This window comes from Scomber scombrus, chromosome 9 (genome assembly GCF_963691925.1).
Source record: "Scomber scombrus chromosome 9, fScoSco1.1, whole genome shotgun sequence".
NCBI lineage: Eukaryota > Metazoa > Chordata > Actinopteri > Scombriformes > Scombridae > Scomber > Scomber scombrus.
The window spans coordinates 24,756,493-24,775,508 of record NC_084978.1 but is presented as its reverse complement, the minus strand read 5'-3'; the positions used below and the strand labels follow the sequence as shown (position 1 = coordinate 24,775,508).

Here is a 19,016-nt window from a genome sequence, read left to right as displayed (position 1 = left end):
GTGGATCCACAGTGGCTTCGTGCTAAAAATGAACTGTTTATCTTGTGCACCAACTCTTAAAAAATATAAGCTGAGAAGTCGGCTCAGTTAGCTGTAACAAAAGGTGTTTCAGGATTTGGGTTTTGTTGCTAACATGTAATTATGAGACACTAACTGAACGGACGCATTGATGATCTGTCATTTTACAGTCAAAACAGCCCATAATCTATTTGATCATTCATCAGTCTACACATCATGACAGAAGATTCTCAGATTCTGTAGCTTCTCCAACATGTTTGCTGATGCAGGAGAAATACTGCAAACACCTGAGGGAAGGATTTAAGTGGTTGGTGCATTGGTGCCGTTAAAGTTTAGATTTGATAGAAGTGAACATGGAGATGATACACCGGATTTAATCAGATGGATGCTGCTTAATGCACATTCACCAGGTGTGTTTGGTGGTATGATATCAATGCAGAGGCGATCTTAGTGCCTGTTTGAGGCCTCTAGCTGTCTCCATATGAAATACATACTGTATAATACTATAATACTTTGGTTTTTGGCTTCCTTACACAGACTTAAGTTCTTTACTAGTTTTATGCCTCTAAATAAAAATGTGTTCAAGATATTGTACAATGTGATATCTACATATCAGTGATGTCAATGGAACCCATTTAGCAAACTGCTGCATATCTGTTGGGTGCAGAATTGAATAAATCACAACTACAAGCATCTGTATAAAAGCTTACTTTATGAAGCACAGACTAAATATTCAGTAAATATGTCCTTTACATAGTATGAGCATCCTGTCAAAAACAGTTCAGATATACAAACAAAACAAACAAAAAGACAGATCCAATGCTGACATCAAAGTGCCGAAGTTGTCATCTTTTTTTTTTTTTTTTTTTTTTAAATAAAACATAACAATCAACAAATATGTTTTGTCACAATCCTATATTACAGCACAGGCCTACCCTAGAACATTGTGAAACAATGGTTAGCACAACAGCCAAAGTGACTATAAGGGGAAGTCTCCCTGTAAGAAAGCAGTAATTTATCCTAACAATACAGCTTTATAAAATGGTACTTCCTCTGTGAAAACTCAGCTCTGTTTCATTTCATTTTGGTCTGTACAAGGATCCATGTCCAGGATTCCAGCTGTGATTCCAGGTTTCCAGCCAAGTCCCGAAAGGATCTCAGATCCCGTCAGTCACAATTCATACAATATATGAAGCAGCAGAAGCGTTGTGTCCAGAGCCACAGATAATACGATTGTTCATACTGTAGATATTCACAGCTCTGGTAATGTCGACATGCTTCTGTGCCACACTGAGGCTGAGTAAGGGGGCACTACGTTCACTGATCTACAGTTGTGTCATAAGCAAATTACATAGAAAGAGGAAAGGTGTGTGTGTTTAGGTGGGTTGGGATCAATTAAGGTGCTCACAAACAGCAGTACCACCACCCCTCGCACAACATCCCCATTACACGGATCATCCTCTGAAGAGAAACAAGCTTAATGTGTTGTTTTTGGAAAATGTGTGCTGGATGTCCGTTTTTCTTGTTCTTGGTGGGCAGAGACGTTCTTTCTTAGAAGAACAAACCAGCCTCTTCTTAGAAGACCAGTCTTTCCTCCCTCTCGTCCTCACCCAAGTGGAGGATGTTTTGATGGCTACTCTGCTGGTGGAGTTGTTTTGCTGCTGTTCCCCATCTCTGTTTCCAGTATGCTGCTGACAGTTTTCTTGACTTTAGCACGCTAAGCTGGAGCAGTCCTGCTGCTACACTCACCAAATCAGCCAGTCTCTGTCTAAGATAAACCAGGGCCTGCTTTCCCAAAAACATCTCCGTCTGTTAGGAATGATGGCAGTGGTAGGAATACACCGATACAACAAGCTATGATAGGTCCATGTAACATGTTACAGAGCAAAGATTGGTTACATTTTCTGTTTTTAAGAGGTAAACGTACAACTTTTGTCACAAGGATGGAGGATGCCTTTGTGCAGAAGATGCTTTTGAGAGACCTAGGCCTGATTGCGACGGCAGTCTTATTGAGCAGAAGGCCGTTGGATTGTCTCTCAACGTCAAACAAGCCCGATAGCACTTTGAAAATCTTCATACAAAACATGACCCTGCTATATTTACTTCTTCCTGTTGCGTACAGCTTCCGACATCTTAACTGGAGCCACTTTAAAAAAGCATGCCAATGCACACACCACATGCACAGTCACACACACACACACACACACACACACACACACACACACACACACACACACACACACACACACACACACACACACACACACACACACACACACACACACACACACACACACACACACACACACACACACACACACACAAGCTATCTGACCCATTCTTATGCCACCCACCCACACTTTCCTGTTCTTCCCATCATTTTAGCCTTCAGAAACCTCACACCAAACCATACAGTATATTGTTATATATCAGCTCAGTTCGCTCTGTTATGACATAAGAAGAGAAGTCGGGCGGATAAAACAGAACATGGCACAGTGCTTCCATTCAGTCACATACTGTTATCTTCTTTGAGTTGTTAAAAACAAACAGAATTATTAAATACATGTCAGGATTTAGGATAGCGGCATCAAAAAAAAAAAAAAAAAAAATCACAGAAAGAGACTTGTGATCTCTCGGATTCAAGTCTTTCTTTCACTTGTTGGGGAAAATCTGACAAGTGACAACTAACACTCGCTCGTGTCGAGGTGCCCTTGAGTAAGGCACTCCACCTGCAGTTCCTCTGGTGAACAGTTTAAACCATGTCTCCACCGTGCGGCTCCTGTACAAGTTTGAATGTATGTAAATGTATGAATTTCAAGAAGGTCATTATTGGGAAACGAGCAAGCACACTCTGTGTAAACCCTTCCTGCTGCGAATAAAGGTTTGGAGAGTTAAATAAATAAATAAATATGCTATACACGGGAAGGACTTGATCCTTCTGAGAAGTTCTTTTTGAGTTTGTATTTGTGTGAGTTTTTCTGTAACTCAGGGACAGATATGTTGATGTCTCCACACGCCACACTCCACCCTTACCGTAGGTCCGTACACACACCTGTGAATGGCTGCGTGTGTAAAGGTGAGTGGGGTGGGAGGGGAGAACCAAAAAGGCCAAAATGCTACAGTAGTACCATGTCCACCATCTCCATCTCCATCCCTGCCTGGTGAGGACAGGAAAGACAGGAAACCAGACCTGTTGAACGTGAGCGACGACAGCTGTGTAGAATCTGGTGAGGATCTTTCAGGAGTCGCACTCTCCCTCGTGTCAGGTCTCTCTTTCTTTGTTCTCTGTCCGGCCTTTAAAACTAACACTTTATAAATTATTCAAACTCTGCTTAAAACTAAAAACACAGTTCAACTAAAAGACATCTGCAAAATAATACTGATGATGTTATAAATAGTGATCACATTTATGATCTTTTTTTTTTTTTAATGTGCAATAATTAAAGTTCAAAGAACTGAGGTTTTGGCAGGGTCAGTCAGTTTCTGGGTATCAAAGGCGGGCTCTTTATCTTCGTCATCTATTGCTCTAGATAGAAACTTATCACTGGGGTTGATAGATTCTGGGAAGGATAGAGATGCACATTTCCTCCTGTTGCTGCCCACTCTGTTATTGTGAGTGGAGGAAAGGAGGAGCCTTAAACACAAAAACAAACTAAAAACAAACTTAAAAACACATTGTAGGATTACGCTAGTTTGGCTCGGAGGGATGTTGTTTTGTGGTCTGTGGTCTCTCGATCTCCTTCCCCCCCACTCAGCACCTCTGTCCAGCGGCCCTCCCATTTAACCCGCTTTGAGCCTGACTGATGGACGGGGAGGACTGCGTCTTGCGGAGGAGGCACTCGCGGCCGGCCAGCCCTCCTTCCATGATCAAGCCTCCCATCACGCTGGCTTCAATCTTCTCTAGGTCATCCGTCTCTGCTCGGAGTTTGGCCTGCAGGAGGCTGATATACGTCTCATAACGAGTCTTCTGCTCACAGAGAAGGGAGGAGGAGAGAAAGAGAAAATGAATGGAAATGATTGTCATTTGCAGTATTACAATTTTCAACTGATAACCTATGCTTTTATATGCCACATGTTTTAGTCTGTACCTCATACGTGAGGTAGTGCTCTTTGAGGCGGTACTCCTCCCAGTCGCGGCTTTTGGGGTCGGATGAGGGTAGGTTTTTCCGGTGCTCCTCCAGCTCCAGGCTCATCTGCTTCAGCTTGCTCTCATGACTCAGCAGCTGCTCCTCCTGCACCAATCACAGTCCGGACAGACACAGGAACCAACCAATCAGATGCAAGGGGAAGCAAATGAAATATATATGAAGATGTAACGTGATGAGGTGTAAAGGTTTTTATTGAGGGAGAAGCGTGGGTGCTGCTGTGCTTAAGAGCATGCATGGGAACATGTTTATAGATATTTATTTGCAGTGGTAATCGTATGTGTGTGTTTGTGTGTGTGTGTGTGTGTGTGTGTGTGTGTGTGTGTGTGTGTGTGTGTGTGTGTACCTGCTTGAGTCTGGTAGATGAAGACGGCAGGATGGGCCGACAGAATTTCTTCATGGAGCCGATGGCAGCAGGGAAGGCTGGCGCAGAGAACAGCGCTGCTACCAGATTTATCCGGAAGATCCAAGACATCATTTCCTCCTCACTCCTGAAGAAAGAGAGAGAGAGAGAGAGAGAGAGAGAGACAGAGAGAGAAAGAATGAGGAGGTGAGTGCAGAGAATTACATTTATCTTTCTTTTGTTGTAAAGCCACATTCAGGTTTGTCTTACAGAAAATGCCGGAAATGTTTTAAATCTACTCGGTTTTTGAATAAAGAATCAGATTTCACTTCAGTTTCGCTTGTTGCTTGTTCACAGCAGCACAGTGCTGCAGATTCAGCCTCAGTATCAGGTTACATAGAGTATCACCTGTACCTGCCGAACCCTCCACACAGATGAGAGGAGCGTGCGTGACCTTCAACAGGAATTTGATTCATACTCTGTGACTTATAAGGTAGTTTATATTAAAAAAACTGATAAACCTTTAACACACCACTGACACATTTTTGATGTCGACACAGGGATATTTTTATCCCGTTGACGCAACATAAATTCCACTGTTGAAATTGAAATGACGCATCACAACTCGAATGCCTGTTTAATTAGTTCTTTATCAGGGTCTTGGGGAAAATGTTTTGCTAACTTTTTGCATCAAACTAAATTCCCTGATTAAAAAGCATGTTATAAACTTTAAGAGACACATAATATAGAAGCAGTTTATGTGTATTAACACATGCAGGTCTTTTTCAGGGCATTGTTACAAGATTGGCTGCAAATGTGACAAATGGGGAAAAATAGGTGATAAAATGTATAAACATATCTGTATAAAGGGAAAATTCCACTGTTTTAATTCTTGAGTGTGATTTTTTTCCCAAGTGAACTGGAAAATTGTAGGCGGTGACTCACGGGGCCTGCAGCAGAAAGACTCTCCAGTCTGAGGTTTTGAGCTTCAGTACGTTGGCCTTCTTGCTGTAGTCGGTGGCACGAGTGGCTAAAGCGTGGTGGATCCGCACCGCATTCTTAAGGTCCACCTCTGAAATGTCGGCGTCGGGCTTGTACTCATCCTGGGTGGGTAACAGAAGAAAAAGCATATGTGATCATATGTTTTAGAGCCTATACACGTTGTCATGTTTCAGTCTGTTTAATCATTTCGTAAAATGTCTGAATTGAGGTGAACGTTCAAGGGCAACTTCACCCTGAGGTAAACTGATTTATTAAATAGAAAGCTTAACTCTTTTATACAAATGTCCATACTAATGTCATGAAGTGAATATATTACAATGCTTGTATTAGAAAGAGAAGCTAATTTTCATTGCATTTCATTCAGATTGAACATTTAACCTTTCATGTGGTCAGTACAGCCTTTCTCCCAGCAGGGGGAGACAAACATGCACCACAGCGGCCATGCCTCATTTCCTCTCCTAATGCTCTCTCTATCTCACTCTCTCCCTCTAAAGCACACACACACATCCAAGCGCACACACACACACGCAGAGCAGAGCAGCTAGCAGCATCCACCACCGCAGTGACAGCCGTGGTGGATGTGTGTTTCTATGGCAACGGAGCAGAGGGCGAGATGCGGTACCTTCTGGAGATACAAGATCATCCCCTTCAGAACCGCATAGAACTTCTTCCAACCACGGCGGCCCCTCGGTGCTGGGGGAGACAAAGAGAAAAAAAAAACTTTTCTTAAACATTTTATTCACAACAACATATAAAGATTTTTTTGGTGACGTCACTCTTCAGCTCCAGTCGTGAACGTTTGTGTGTGTGCGTGAGTTTGTGTGTACATATCATGTCACTCACTGCGTTTGCCGTCCATGTCGGCGTGGCTCTTGCGGGTCAGCACTCCGTGTTTGTAGGTGACGGCATTGAGGAGGATGGGGATGGCGATGAAAGGGTTACTGCCGTCCGTTACCCTAGCAACACGTTTACTCCCGCCCTCACACTGCTCCTCCACCAGCTCTGAGAGACTCTTCCTCAGCTCCTCCTCCTCACTGCACACACACACACACACACACATTCAGATGAACCTGAGCAGCACATATTCAAGTGTACTTGCATACCCCAAATACTTTTCCTATTGACCAACACAAAATGCGTACTCACACTGCCCACTCGAGCTTCTCATTCTTGATTGAGTTATACAGGATCTGTGTGGGCAAGGCAGTAAGAGAGGAACTTTTTGAGGTACTGTACTTTGACTACAGGGTTGAAATGTGAAGACAAATCTCCATTCTGGCGTTAAGAGAAAATAAAGACCACACTGACAAATCAGTAGGAATTTTGTGGTAGGTCTCAGGAGCAGATCTGTACCTTTAATAAGTCTTTGGGGAAGTCTTTGCCATCGTTGAGACCGTCTAGATTACTAATAAACTGTTGGCACGACATCTTCTTCCCAATATTCTGAGGAGAGGAGAACAAGCAGACACACAGAAACACAAAACAGCAACACGAGTTAACAATTTTGCCTTTCTAAATTATTTTGCATTCATTTCTAGGCATGTGAGTGAAGCAGAATGTGTGAATCTTGCTCAGCTCAGTATCAATAGTTGACACTACTAAAATAGTTGATGATTTCACACCCTTTGCATCTGCTCCAACCTGAATCAGTTGTGCAGCTGTCCACTGGGTGGCAATGTAATGCTGCTCAAGTTCTGCAGGTGGTGGTAGAGATAGAAAGTCTCCATTTACAAGCTAATCAAGTGTCGTCTTAGAGAACATTCCCCACTGTTCAACCTCTTGAACATCATTGGATGGATTGGAAGAAAACACTGGTGTGATGGAGCCCATTTTCTTTCTGATTCATGCTTGTAACCTAAGATGCAGATGTGGAACTGAAACTAATTTGAATCAGCACTGTTATAAAAAAATTCTGCTTTGTGGTGGGTTTTTTCAGTTTCCTTTATAACAGGCAATGCTTCATGATAGTTTCTGTGGTTTATTATTACAAAAAGGTAACATGGTGTAATTCACTACCCTACTACTTATGCTAAGGTTTATTTAAATTATAGTTATTTAAAGAAGGAATTATATAGCCTAACCTAAAATTAATCTGATATTCACTAGCCATAATAATACAGGAATCCTTTCTTAGTACATTTTAATTCAAGCAGCCACATTTTGTCACTGAATAACAATGATTAATAATTAGTATACCACTGTGGGAGCATCCTTTATTAGGAGTCTAAAATAACATCAGTTCTAAACTTCTGGCTGAAATTATGTTGTTAGCTGCCAAAAGAAGAAACAGATGTTAATTAGGAACGGGCTCTTGTTAGTTCTATAAGCATACTTACCACCTGCAGGGGCAGAGAGAGACCAGGGGACCAGATGTGGTTAGCGGGGGAGGGATTTTGAAAAGGAGGAAAGAGGAATTGAAAAGAGAGAAAGATTATTAGTCACAGGAGGGATATTCACTCAGAGTGTTTTTTAGCAGGGAACTGAGTCGAGTTGAGCGGCGGGGTCGAGGAAAGGCAAAAAGCACAGGACCTCGGATACTGATTGTGTTATGTGACCCAGACCAGTGCTCCAGTTTAAAACTGAGCACAAGAGACTATTCGAGGAGAGGCGAGACAGAAACAGGTCAGAAAGTAGGCTGGGGAGGAGAACGACACAGAGAGAAAGAGAGAGAGAGGGAGGGAAGAGAGAGAGAGAGAGAGAGAGAGAGAGAGAGAGAGAGAGAGAGAGAGAGAGAGAGAGATAACAGTAGACAAGGAGACAAAAAAAGGAAAGAAATACTGTAGATTGAAAATAAGATGAAAAGGTTTATGTTTTGTTTTCCAGCTATGCAGGAGGATTAGAGGAGTGGGACTCCAGCAGTTCCCGTGTGATAAAGAGTACATACATGTCCGTGCAGATCAGTGTTGAGCAGCATCAGGGCGCAGGTTAATGTGTGAGCTCCATCTGCAATGGGACAATACAGAAAGCTGAGGTCAACTAAATGTCATATCACTCCTGTGCACACGTGCATGTGATGCAGCACATTCCCATTGTCAGTCCTACACTGTAAATGTACCCAAAGTCCTTGTTATCACTTGTAGCCTAAATGTTAGAATAACCTTAGCTGCTGCTGTAAGCTGAATGTGTTCTGTATTTACATTGTGACACTCATATTTTAAGACTTGTGCAAACAGCTCCAGATGTTTGGTCAGCAGGGATCAATATGAAAATCAGCAACAGCAATGTAAAATGAATTGAACACTCAAGTTAAAATACTTTATCGCATGTTATTTTGTACAATTCGGTTCCTCTTTACCATCTTTTTCATCATCGGGATCATCATCATCATCGTCATGGCTCTGACCTTCAGAGGTGGGCGTTGGTGGGTTGCAGTGGCAAAAGCGTCTTGAAAAATGCACAAGGACCCTTTCTCTCTCTTGAGTCTCCCCCATTAGTGGAAAGGCCTTTAAGAAGTTCCTGTCATACATAAATGACACTGCAATGTCAACAGGAGGTCAAATGTTTCCCTAAGACTCATCTCTGCAAAACATATGATTTAATCACTCTTGACAGTAAACAGAGTTGCGTGGGAATGCAGCTGACAGCTCTGATGGAAACATTATAAAACATTTTAATGGTGAAACATAGACAAGCTTGCTTTTTTTAAACTTGGACAAGTGTTCCTGCATGCTGTGGTTTGCTTCCATAAGGACTCATCTTTCTGTCTCTGTATGTATGTGGAGAACTGGTTGCATTTTTACACTGCAGATACATGGACAAGACTCTACATTTTTAAATGACACAATGGTGTGCAGCTGAAATGATCTATGAATGCATCGACTAAAAATATTTTTTGGTTAATGAGTTTAGTATATTTTTCAAGCAAAAGCAACAAATATCTATTGGTTCCAACTTCAACTACAGTGACTAAACAATCTAATATGAACATTATGTTGAAAGTTCTACATAAATATTAAGTTTCTTCCTGATTACTAAGGCTTGCTTAGTAATCCTAATGAGAAATGAAATTGACATACAGTACTTCAATCTAAATCACTAATATCTGAATTAATGCAGGACCTTATGTATGTGAGATGTTACTTTTTAAAAAGCAAAGCAGTCTGCAGTGCATTCGTGAGTCCTATTAGTTGAGTACCCGGGGCTGAAGACAGCAGCTTGAGACAGCAGCATGACAGCTACACCGGCTAACTGTACTCAACATGACGGCTTCATTAGCACAAAGCTAATGTCTTGTGAAGAGGCAATGTGAGGAATATACACACACACACACGTACACGTACACACAGACACATGTACCAACATCTATCATCGCACACTCATCGCTTCCAAATGCTGAATTTGCATTACCTCAGGGCTCGATCCAGCGACAGGCCGGAGAAATCAAAGAAACTCAGGTACTCTGATGCCACCAACTGGCTGAATTCATTACTGCAGAGAGACAGAAAGACAGAGCATCAGCACAACAACGTGGCACTGAAGAGGAATGAATGTGTTATATAAATATTGTCTTCATGCCACTATATTACCAAATACTCCACTAGTAACGTTATATTCATATTTTTTACCTTTAAGTGACCTTTTGACTGATTATGTGTGTTTTTCATCAGTGTTTACATTGTGTCTTAATAGTGTGCGTGACTGCAGCCATGTAATCATCTTTTCCACTGTTTCTGGTGATTTATAGGTCGGCATGTGTTACTGTGTGTCTGTGCATGCTCACTTCTTGCCCAGGTGTCTGGCCACATCACAGCGCTTGAAGCCCTCGAGGTGATAGAGGCGCTTAGCCAGCCTCTTGGCGGCCTCACAGTCGGCTCGGCAGCCATTGGCCAAAGTGTCGGTGCTGCCGCGCTCCAAACGCTCCAGACTGCCCAAATCGCACTCCTCTGAGTCAGACAGCGCGTCTGTGAGGTTTGCATCGCTGGGGAGGACAACATGCGCACAAAACCAGACACACAGACAGAGACACACAGGCAGGTTCTCAGGTTAATGAATGGAGCACATGTTCATCGCTGCACGCCTACTCACGAACATAACAGCGGAAAAAAGCTACTGGGCATAAAACTCAATTATATAAACATATGTTCGCATACACACAAACAAAAAAAATCAAATGATGTTTAAATGACTTGCTATGACCCAGTTTCTCTGTCACTTAATGCCTTACTTTAATGGAGTGGCTCTGAAAGGCTGATTATAAAGCTGAGGCAGATTTCACCTGCTCCAATCTCTTCCAAAAAGCTCCACTAATCTCAGACGACTGACATCATTCAAATTCAAGTACTGTGATGTAAAAACTAATACCTCGGTTTTATTCTTCACCTCCTCCATTTCAGAACTAAAAGTTTGAAACGTTTCATTTTTAAAAAGGTGTCTGAAGTAGTAGCGAACCAAGCCTTAACAACTCCCATCGAACTGCCCTCAACTGGTGAACTGTCCATTTTCTGTTCATTGTTTATGGCTGAACTGTCTATCCCAGCTGTGAATGGATGGAACTGTGTGACTGTGATGCAGGGCGTTTCTACTGAGTACTGAATGTACTCTAATATCCCTGCAGGAGTAGTTAAGGTTAAGAAAAAATCAAATCAGCTGCCAAGCAGTTTAAGACACGAGAGCAAACACGCACAAGCTTCCATTGCTCTGTAACGACTTGCACAGTCATTACAGCCATATGAATGGCAGATGTTCCTGAACACCACACTCCCTTGTTTACAGTTATAATTTGACACGTTTGAGGCATTGTCTCAAAATGAAAAGTTGTTCAAATTCTACCACATTAAAAAGCGATGTTGATCATTATGAAACCGACTTCAAACCGAGCTCTTTTTTTTTCTTCACTGGATTTCAATTAACTGCCTTCTATTGTTATTTACAGACTCCTTTTTTAACACATGGGGAAAGAATTTCAAACCACTTGCAACGTTATTGAGTAACAATGTTTGCAGAATCAATAAAAGCTTACACAACTGCATGAATCGCAGTTCAAACTAAGAAGAAAAGAATAAGTGATGATTAAACAAAGAGGAAAAAGGCGAGCACTGCTGACCTCTCACTTCCTATAATATGTTCAAGTGTCATCAGGAGAATGGAAACAAAAATCAATGCTGTGTATTAATTAGAGCTCTACTTATTTACTTATGACTTAGTGAGGTAGTCTGATTAAGATATTGAGCTGCACTGTATACATGGCAAACTGCTGTACAGTTAATCAGTGACAAGTTAATTAGCCTTTTTATTAGACTTTAAATACTCAGTGCAGATGGGTTCTTTTAGATTGGATGTGTTACTTAAACTATCGCCTCTTTAATACTTTTACACTGACATTTCTAATGAAAGAATGTCCCCCACGTCTCTATAACACATTCATCCCATTCAAGCACTAGACATAAATCATCTAACACGCAAGCAAAGCAGCACAACATTTAATAATGAGTAACGCACATGAATGGCACGTTGTTCTAGTATTTATTAGCGAATCAAACCAAGAGACCAACGCTGTCTCCGTGCCATTTCTCCAGATAGAGTTCACATTCACCTCCGTCGGGTTAAATGGCATTTCCTCATTTCCTGCCCGTGTGTGTGCGCCTGTGTGGCACCGTCAGCATTCGCCAGATGATTCGGTTTTTTTGCATAATCTGATCAGCCAAATTGCATTAGCCTCACAAATTCAATACATTACGTGCTGTTGTCATAAGGGATTTGCTGGTTACTATGGATACAACGGAAGCCAAGAGTGCTGTGCTAGAGGGAGGAGAAGAAGAAGAGGAAGAAGAAGAAGAAGAAGAAGAAGAAGAAGAAGAAGAAGAAGAAGAAGAAGAAGAAGAAGAAGAAGAAGAAGAAGAAGAAGAAGAAGAAGAAGAAGAAGAAGTGGTAGAAAAGGCTGCCTATCACAGTTTGGCTGTGAGGCACAAACTGCCATCAAAGTACAGAAGATAAAAGTAGAGATAAAGACACACACACACACACACACACACACACACACACACACACACACACACACACACACACACACACACACAACAAACAGCTTCCATAGCCAGAGGTCAATCCCCTGCCATCACATGCTGACTACAGTTGCTGACTACACATTACACCCCCTTCAGCTGACCCCTACAAATGACCCTGATTTCCCTGCTACAGGCAAGGTTACACTTCCCTTTCTGGACTGATTCATTAAGTCCTTTAAATTACCCCTAATCACGCCCCTGACCTTTGACCAATTTGCTCTGGGACACCATACAAGGAGCTACTACCCTCAACACCACAGCTCCCAGGGTCACCAGGACACATAAACACATCCACCACAAGGAGGTGAGACAAGCAAACTCCACCTTCCACCTAATCGTGGTGGAGAATCACCACCCAGAATAAGATCGCAGATGCTATCGACTGGAAGCCGTTTGGTTCGCAGGGTGTCTGGGCTCGTCCTTTGGGACAGGGTGGGTAGCCTGTGTATCCGGGAGGAGTGAAACCAATGGAACGCTGTTGTTGTGTTCAGATGGAGCCAATTGACGTGGTTTGGGGATCTGATTAAGACGTTTCCTGTACAGCCCCCCTATGGAGGTATTCTGAACACAGGGAGGACACCCCTGAGTAAACCCTGCTTGCAGTACTACATATCCCGCCAAAAACCTTTGGGAACACCTTGAAGTCGCCCTCCAGACCCAGACAATTGCTTTAAAATTGAAAAATGGATGAATGGGTGTATACGTATTATGCAAATGCCTTCACAAAGACACAAATGGACTCACAATAAAATGAGTGTGTAGTAAACCATCAATACAATATCTAGCTGTGTGTTAGCAGTGAAATTGCTTTCGCTTGTCTGACCATATTAATTCACTCGACTCAGAGAGAGCTCATAAATCATTCACAGCTCATATCAGTCATGGGGCTAAAATGATGCTGGGCTGCCCTGATGCAACGCCGTCTGGCAATAACAGAGGCAAGACACACACACACAAACACATAATAAGGCAGAGAGAGAGAGACACACAATATATAGTGTCACATATGTAGTGCAGGCCCTTTGTGCCAAGATATTTAGTGCTACTCTGAGCCAAGTGGCACACAGTAAACCTATTTGTCCATCTAAAAGGCACAAGTCTGTATCTCCAGGCCACACATAGTCACTATAACCACCGCTCTGAGTGTGTGTGTGAGTGTGTGTGTTTGTGTGTGTGTCAGCAAGAGAGCAGTAAAGCATGATGGTGCATGCCAGTGACTCACATGATAATCTTTTTGGTTCTGCACCGCCTGTACCCACCTAGGTGTGTCTGCATGCAAGGTGTGGGTGTGTGTGTGTGTGTGTGTGTGTGTGTGTGTGTGTGTGTGTGTGTGTGTGTGTGTGTGTGTTGGTTGGAGGTGTGTGTGTGTGTTTGACTGGGGTCAGGGGAGGTTTTAGTGGCATCCTCTCTGAGAGTAATCAACAATTATGGGATTATGGGATTCTGTATTCTTTTCTTTCGTTTTCATGTACATTCATTGATGGTTAGCTGAGGTACTCCAATAGGAGAAGCACACATAGAAAAAGTCTTTGTGTGTGTATTTTTGTACCAGCCAGGTCATCTACTGGGGCGTGTAGATACAATCACTGCAACAAAATAAAACAACTCTGTTGCAATATTGGAATGTCTGTTTAAATGTAAAACATGCGACAAAAGCACCAAGAGCCAGCCATGAAAACAGACACTAACTTACATCCATTCATTCCATTCAACTTTTCACGGTCAACAAACACTGAAAGTAACTCATTACTACACATGTTGTTTGAGTACTGTTGACAGTGATGGGCCATCAGCTGAGGCCATGATGGGTAGAGTTGGCTCATATTGATCTTTTAAAAATTCTGGTCACAGTTCAAAATACAAGTCAATAAGTTTAGAGAAGTTAGGCATCCATCAAGTACACTACACCTAAAAGTCCTCATTTAGACCAATGACAGATAACTAGTCATCTTTTTTCTTTTAAGTAGAAATATTTCATAAGCTCATCATATACACACACACTTTAATTCCTTATAGGAATACCTCAAGATTGAAAAATACTTTTAAAGCAACCTCTGTGTAATTGTAAAGCCCTGGATCAGTCGGTGTAGGATTATTATACGAGCACCACAGTGATTTCTCGTCCTACCTCACTATTTTCCATTTGCCACGCAGCATAATGTTAATGTTCCCACCCATTCGCACGTCAAACAAACTTCCAAACCTCACAGGTCTGAGGAAAAAATAAACAAACTTACAGGATCTGCAGCAAAAAGTCGAAGTGAACATCATATTCCTCTTTCCACATCGTCTCTCGGATCTTGGAAATCAGCGGTTGAAGGCGCGCTACGGTCCGACCGCCTCATCATCCACTAGTCGGTAAAAATCTTCATCGGCCCGGTTTGTCTATTTAACTCCAAAGCCCCAAAATCAAATTCTCCATTTACCTCAGCGGAAGTGGGCTCGTATCTCCTAATGATAGGCTGCTCGGAGTCGATCAATTAGCCTGATGCGTTATTCCAACAGTGTCAACAGGCGGTGAATGTGTTTGGGTTTTTTTTTCTTTCCTTGAAGTTTCTTGGCTGTCTGTGCGCTCCACAGAGGAGAGGATGTTGGGGGGCGGAGCGAAGCGACTGGAGAGACTTTTTCCTGATGAATTGGCTGTTCCTAGTGGTGGCTTTACAATGGCTCTGTGTGTCCCCGGCCAACACTACTTCCTCTGCACTAAAGTGAAGGGCTCTGAGCCAGCAGATCGGTTCAATAACAGCGGGACGTCCTGTATTTTGGACTCTTAAAAAGTTCACTAAGCAGTCTGCTTTCCAGAGTGTAGTCGATGCATATGGTTATTTCTGTACATTCCTGCAGTGTATTACTTCAATATGGCTCAAGAAGCACAGATGCAAGGCAGATTGAAGCCACTTGATTTTATTATTTAAAGTGTTTAACCCTATTTTGAAAGAGTTTATCACTCATTTGGACAAATAATCAATTTTTAATGTAAAATGAGGACATTAAATAGGATATTGTTATGTATTATATTAAAGAGAAAGACATACAGAAGCACAAATGTACAGTATTTCTTTGATTAAGGTCTACTGCACTAGAAAGGTTATTATGTACTTTTATAGATAATGTACAGTATGACACGCTGACACATCCCTGCATGTCAACCTCACTGTCTCAATTCCTCCTTCCTCTTTCTAATTTGAAAAAAAAAAAAAGAACAATAGAAGAAGGCAGCCGACAGACAGGCAGCTGTAAGGTCAAAAGTACAACATTTGGGGGATGAGATGGAAGACGAGAATGCGATGAGACAAAACCCTGCAGGATGTTGGACTGGTATTTGTACAGACCAGCATGAAGAGAATCACTGCCACCTGGTTTAAGATGAAAACTACTCAGAAATTCAGTCAGCACTGGGACAAGAATACTTTTTTTTTTTTGGGCTGGGCAGCAGTCACATGTCAGTCTGACTCATGGATAACCTTTGTCATTTATACACTATGGGTTTTTCACAGACAGCAGTTTATATAAACCTGTTGCAGCACAGATGTGATCCTTTCATAGCAGTGAAAACAGGAGAAGAGCTTATTTAGAGTTGTGAGCAAGTTAGCCAATGATGAGCAGGAGATAAATGCTCCTCAGTAACTTATTCAGCATATTAGAGCCAGTCCTTCACAAAGAGAAGCAACACTGCTGTAATGTCTAAGTAAAAGTGAAAAAGCAGAAGAGGTTGTATAATTATGATTCATTTAGGTGTGTCCAAGACACTTTAAAACTTAACAGGGAAAAAGGACAGGCATGACAATTAATTACAGCATCAGCCACATTTATATCAATACGTAATGGAAAGGTTAAAAGTTCTTAATAGTGATTATGTAATGTGCTACATCTGTAAATCCTGAAAATGTTTCTAACTTTTATAATAAATGATTTCTGAGCTTATTTTTTATTTAGTGTTTCCTCTTAATTCATTTGAAGTTGTTTTCAAGATTGAAAATCTGTTAAAAAGAAATGTCCCTCTTCAGAACTTGATCAGTCGTATAAACTACTGGAATACTAAAACTCAGTAACTGAAAGTCCCTCTCCACTCAAATATGTGTTTTTCTTGTTACATCAGTCGGATGTTTGAGCTTCACTGTGCAGAATGATGTATGTACAGTTTGACACTTGAAAGCTGTTTTCACTTTAATCTGCTGAGAGGGAAAAGTTTCTCTGTACTTACTGAAAATCTGAGTTTAAGACGTGAAGATACAAGCGTGATTTGTAACATCACAGCTAGTATTTTGTCAATGAGGGAGAAAGAGGAACTACTGATTTTAACAAGATATTGAGCCTTTTTGTGGAAAAACAATATCAGACAAATTATTGCTTCAATATATCTTAAAACATATCTGGAGGGTTTCTTTAACAACTAATCCAACTAACTTAATGAATATCACAAGAATATGATCCATCCTAAGTTTTAACGACACTCAAACGATCATACAGGCTTTTATGTCCTCATGATTAGATTACTGTAATGGTCTTCTAACAGGTATAAGTCAGAAATCAATAAATGGACTCCAGAGTGAGCAGAATGCAGCAGCAGGATTACTGACGAAAAGTAGGAAAAGAGAACACATCAGTCCAGTTTTAATGACCTTACTTTGGCTGCCCATTGGTTTAACATTGATTTAAGATTTTACTCATTATATTTAAAGCTCTTCATGAATATATATATCTCAACTGCGCAGCCTGAGATCTTCAGGCAGGAACCTGATGACTGCTTCCATCTTGCACTCTAAAACTAAAAGTGTAATCCTCAGGTCTGGAACTACCTGCCTGAGGATCTCCGACTTCCTACATCAGTATCTTCTTGAAGACATACCTTTATCGGAAGGCTTTTATATAATTTATCTTGTATCTTTTACTTTTATTAGCCTTGTTCTAAAATATTATGATACACTGTATTATATTATTGATATTGCACTTGCATTGCTTTAGTGTAAATCTAGTTTGTTATTCCTCTTTTGGCCTGCCTGTCCTCAAACATCACAATATTTTTTACTTTTTTTAATGTGGTTGTTCTAAGGCACTTGGTAATGTGCCTTTTTGATAAGTGCTATACAAATGAAATTTATTATTATTAAACTTAATTATAATTTGGGGAAATAGTAAATCAAATTTAAATGTCAAAATGTTTGGTTATATTGTATTGTAATTTTGTCACTGCATATATGTAGTTAGTACCAACTGCTGTGATGTCCAAAATGTCTACAAAAAATAAAATATGTTACACTATAACACATTTTAAATGGACAATAGCATCTGTTGTAGAGTCTGCAGATTTAATGTGGATTTAAAATTTGATTACATAATGTTAACGCAATTACTGTAGCTTGAAATGAAAGAAAGAAGATTCCAAAAGATTATATGTTAAAAGCATCCATATTTCCCACATGATCCCGAGATGTTAAACCCAAGACAAGAAACACATCAAAAGTAGAATTTCATAAGAAAAACAAATATCTTACTAAACTCACTAACCCCAAAATAAATACTCAACAGGACTTTTTCACAGCAGACATTTAGACCTGTCATAGCAGAAGAGGCACATGTGTTACTAATAACATTAACAATGTTATATTCTCTTATACTCAGACAATGTGACAGTGAGCCAGCATGAACAATGTCAGGACCTGAAACTGAAATCGCTAAATGGAATTCAGCCATCGTGGTTATTAATGATTTTATGTATTATGTATTATTAAAGGCTATAACATTCAATCAGATAACAATAATCTCATTAAATGTGATCTCTTACTTCACAGCACTGGTAACAATATTGTAATATGGTCTCTCTCTCTCTCTATCTCTTTCTCTCTCTCTCTCTCTCTCTCTCTCTCATACACACACACATACACACAAACACAAGACACCTACTTAGTCTCACACAATGGACAATGGTGACCTCTTTCGGCTGGGTGAGACTAATTGTGGTCAGGTGTGGGATTGTGTTTGGTGAAACACTGACAACAAGAGGAGAGAGAGGAACTTCAGCTACAGATTCAAACAGGAGGGGAAACAGTCACAAAATGTTTTGTAGAGTCTGGCTCGACTTCCACTCGTCGCTATAGGAAGTGTTGACAGACGCCTCAGAGGATTGAGGCCCCGCGCTAAGAAGAAGAACCTCCTTCCGCCAAAGCAGCGGTTGGTACAGTAGGATTGTTGGATGTGTCATAAAACATAGAGTCGAGCTATAAATAGACGGGGATAAATCTATCGGTGCTGAAATGATGCAGTTAGTGTGGTGAGAGGGTGAAAACGAGAATTTGTGTGTATGTGTGTGTGTGTGTGTGTCTATATCACTGCCTGACTGAAAGCCAGGAGAGGATAATCTGCAGGATGTTTCAGCTGCGCTATAGAACCGCGTTAAGGGTTTTATTCCCAAAGTGACATCCTGATAGATGCATGTGTGTGTGTGTGTGTGTGTGTGTGTGTGTGTGTGTGTGTGTGTGTGCGTGTGTAGGAGAGAAACAGAGA

General features: G+C 41.2%; 1 protein-coding gene across 1 annotated transcript in view; it reads right to left on the bottom strand.

Moving 5' to 3' along the window:
• Positions 1-713: 713 nt before the first annotated feature.
• psd2 (pleckstrin and Sec7 domain containing 2) overlaps positions 714-19,016 on the bottom strand; it is a 35,549-nt gene continuing 17,246 nt past the window's right edge. The window contains exons 4-15 of the mRNA XM_062426280.1: positions 10,229-10,426; positions 9,856-9,936; positions 8,804-8,964; positions 8,393-8,451; positions 6,862-6,951; positions 6,655-6,698; positions 6,352-6,542; positions 6,131-6,201; positions 5,452-5,609; positions 4,510-4,654; positions 4,107-4,250; positions 714-3,985 (exon numbers count right to left, since the gene is read on the bottom strand). Coding sequence (XP_062282264.1) covers positions 3,770-3,985; positions 4,107-4,250; positions 4,510-4,654; positions 5,452-5,609; positions 6,131-6,201; positions 6,352-6,542; positions 6,655-6,698; positions 6,862-6,951; positions 8,393-8,451; positions 8,804-8,964; positions 9,856-9,936; positions 10,229-10,426 — 1,558 coding nt within the window. The 3' untranslated portion in view covers positions 714-3,769. The remainder of the gene's footprint in view (positions 3,986-4,106; positions 4,251-4,509; positions 4,655-5,451; positions 5,610-6,130; positions 6,202-6,351; positions 6,543-6,654; positions 6,699-6,861; positions 6,952-8,392; positions 8,452-8,803; positions 8,965-9,855; positions 9,937-10,228; positions 10,427-19,016) is intronic.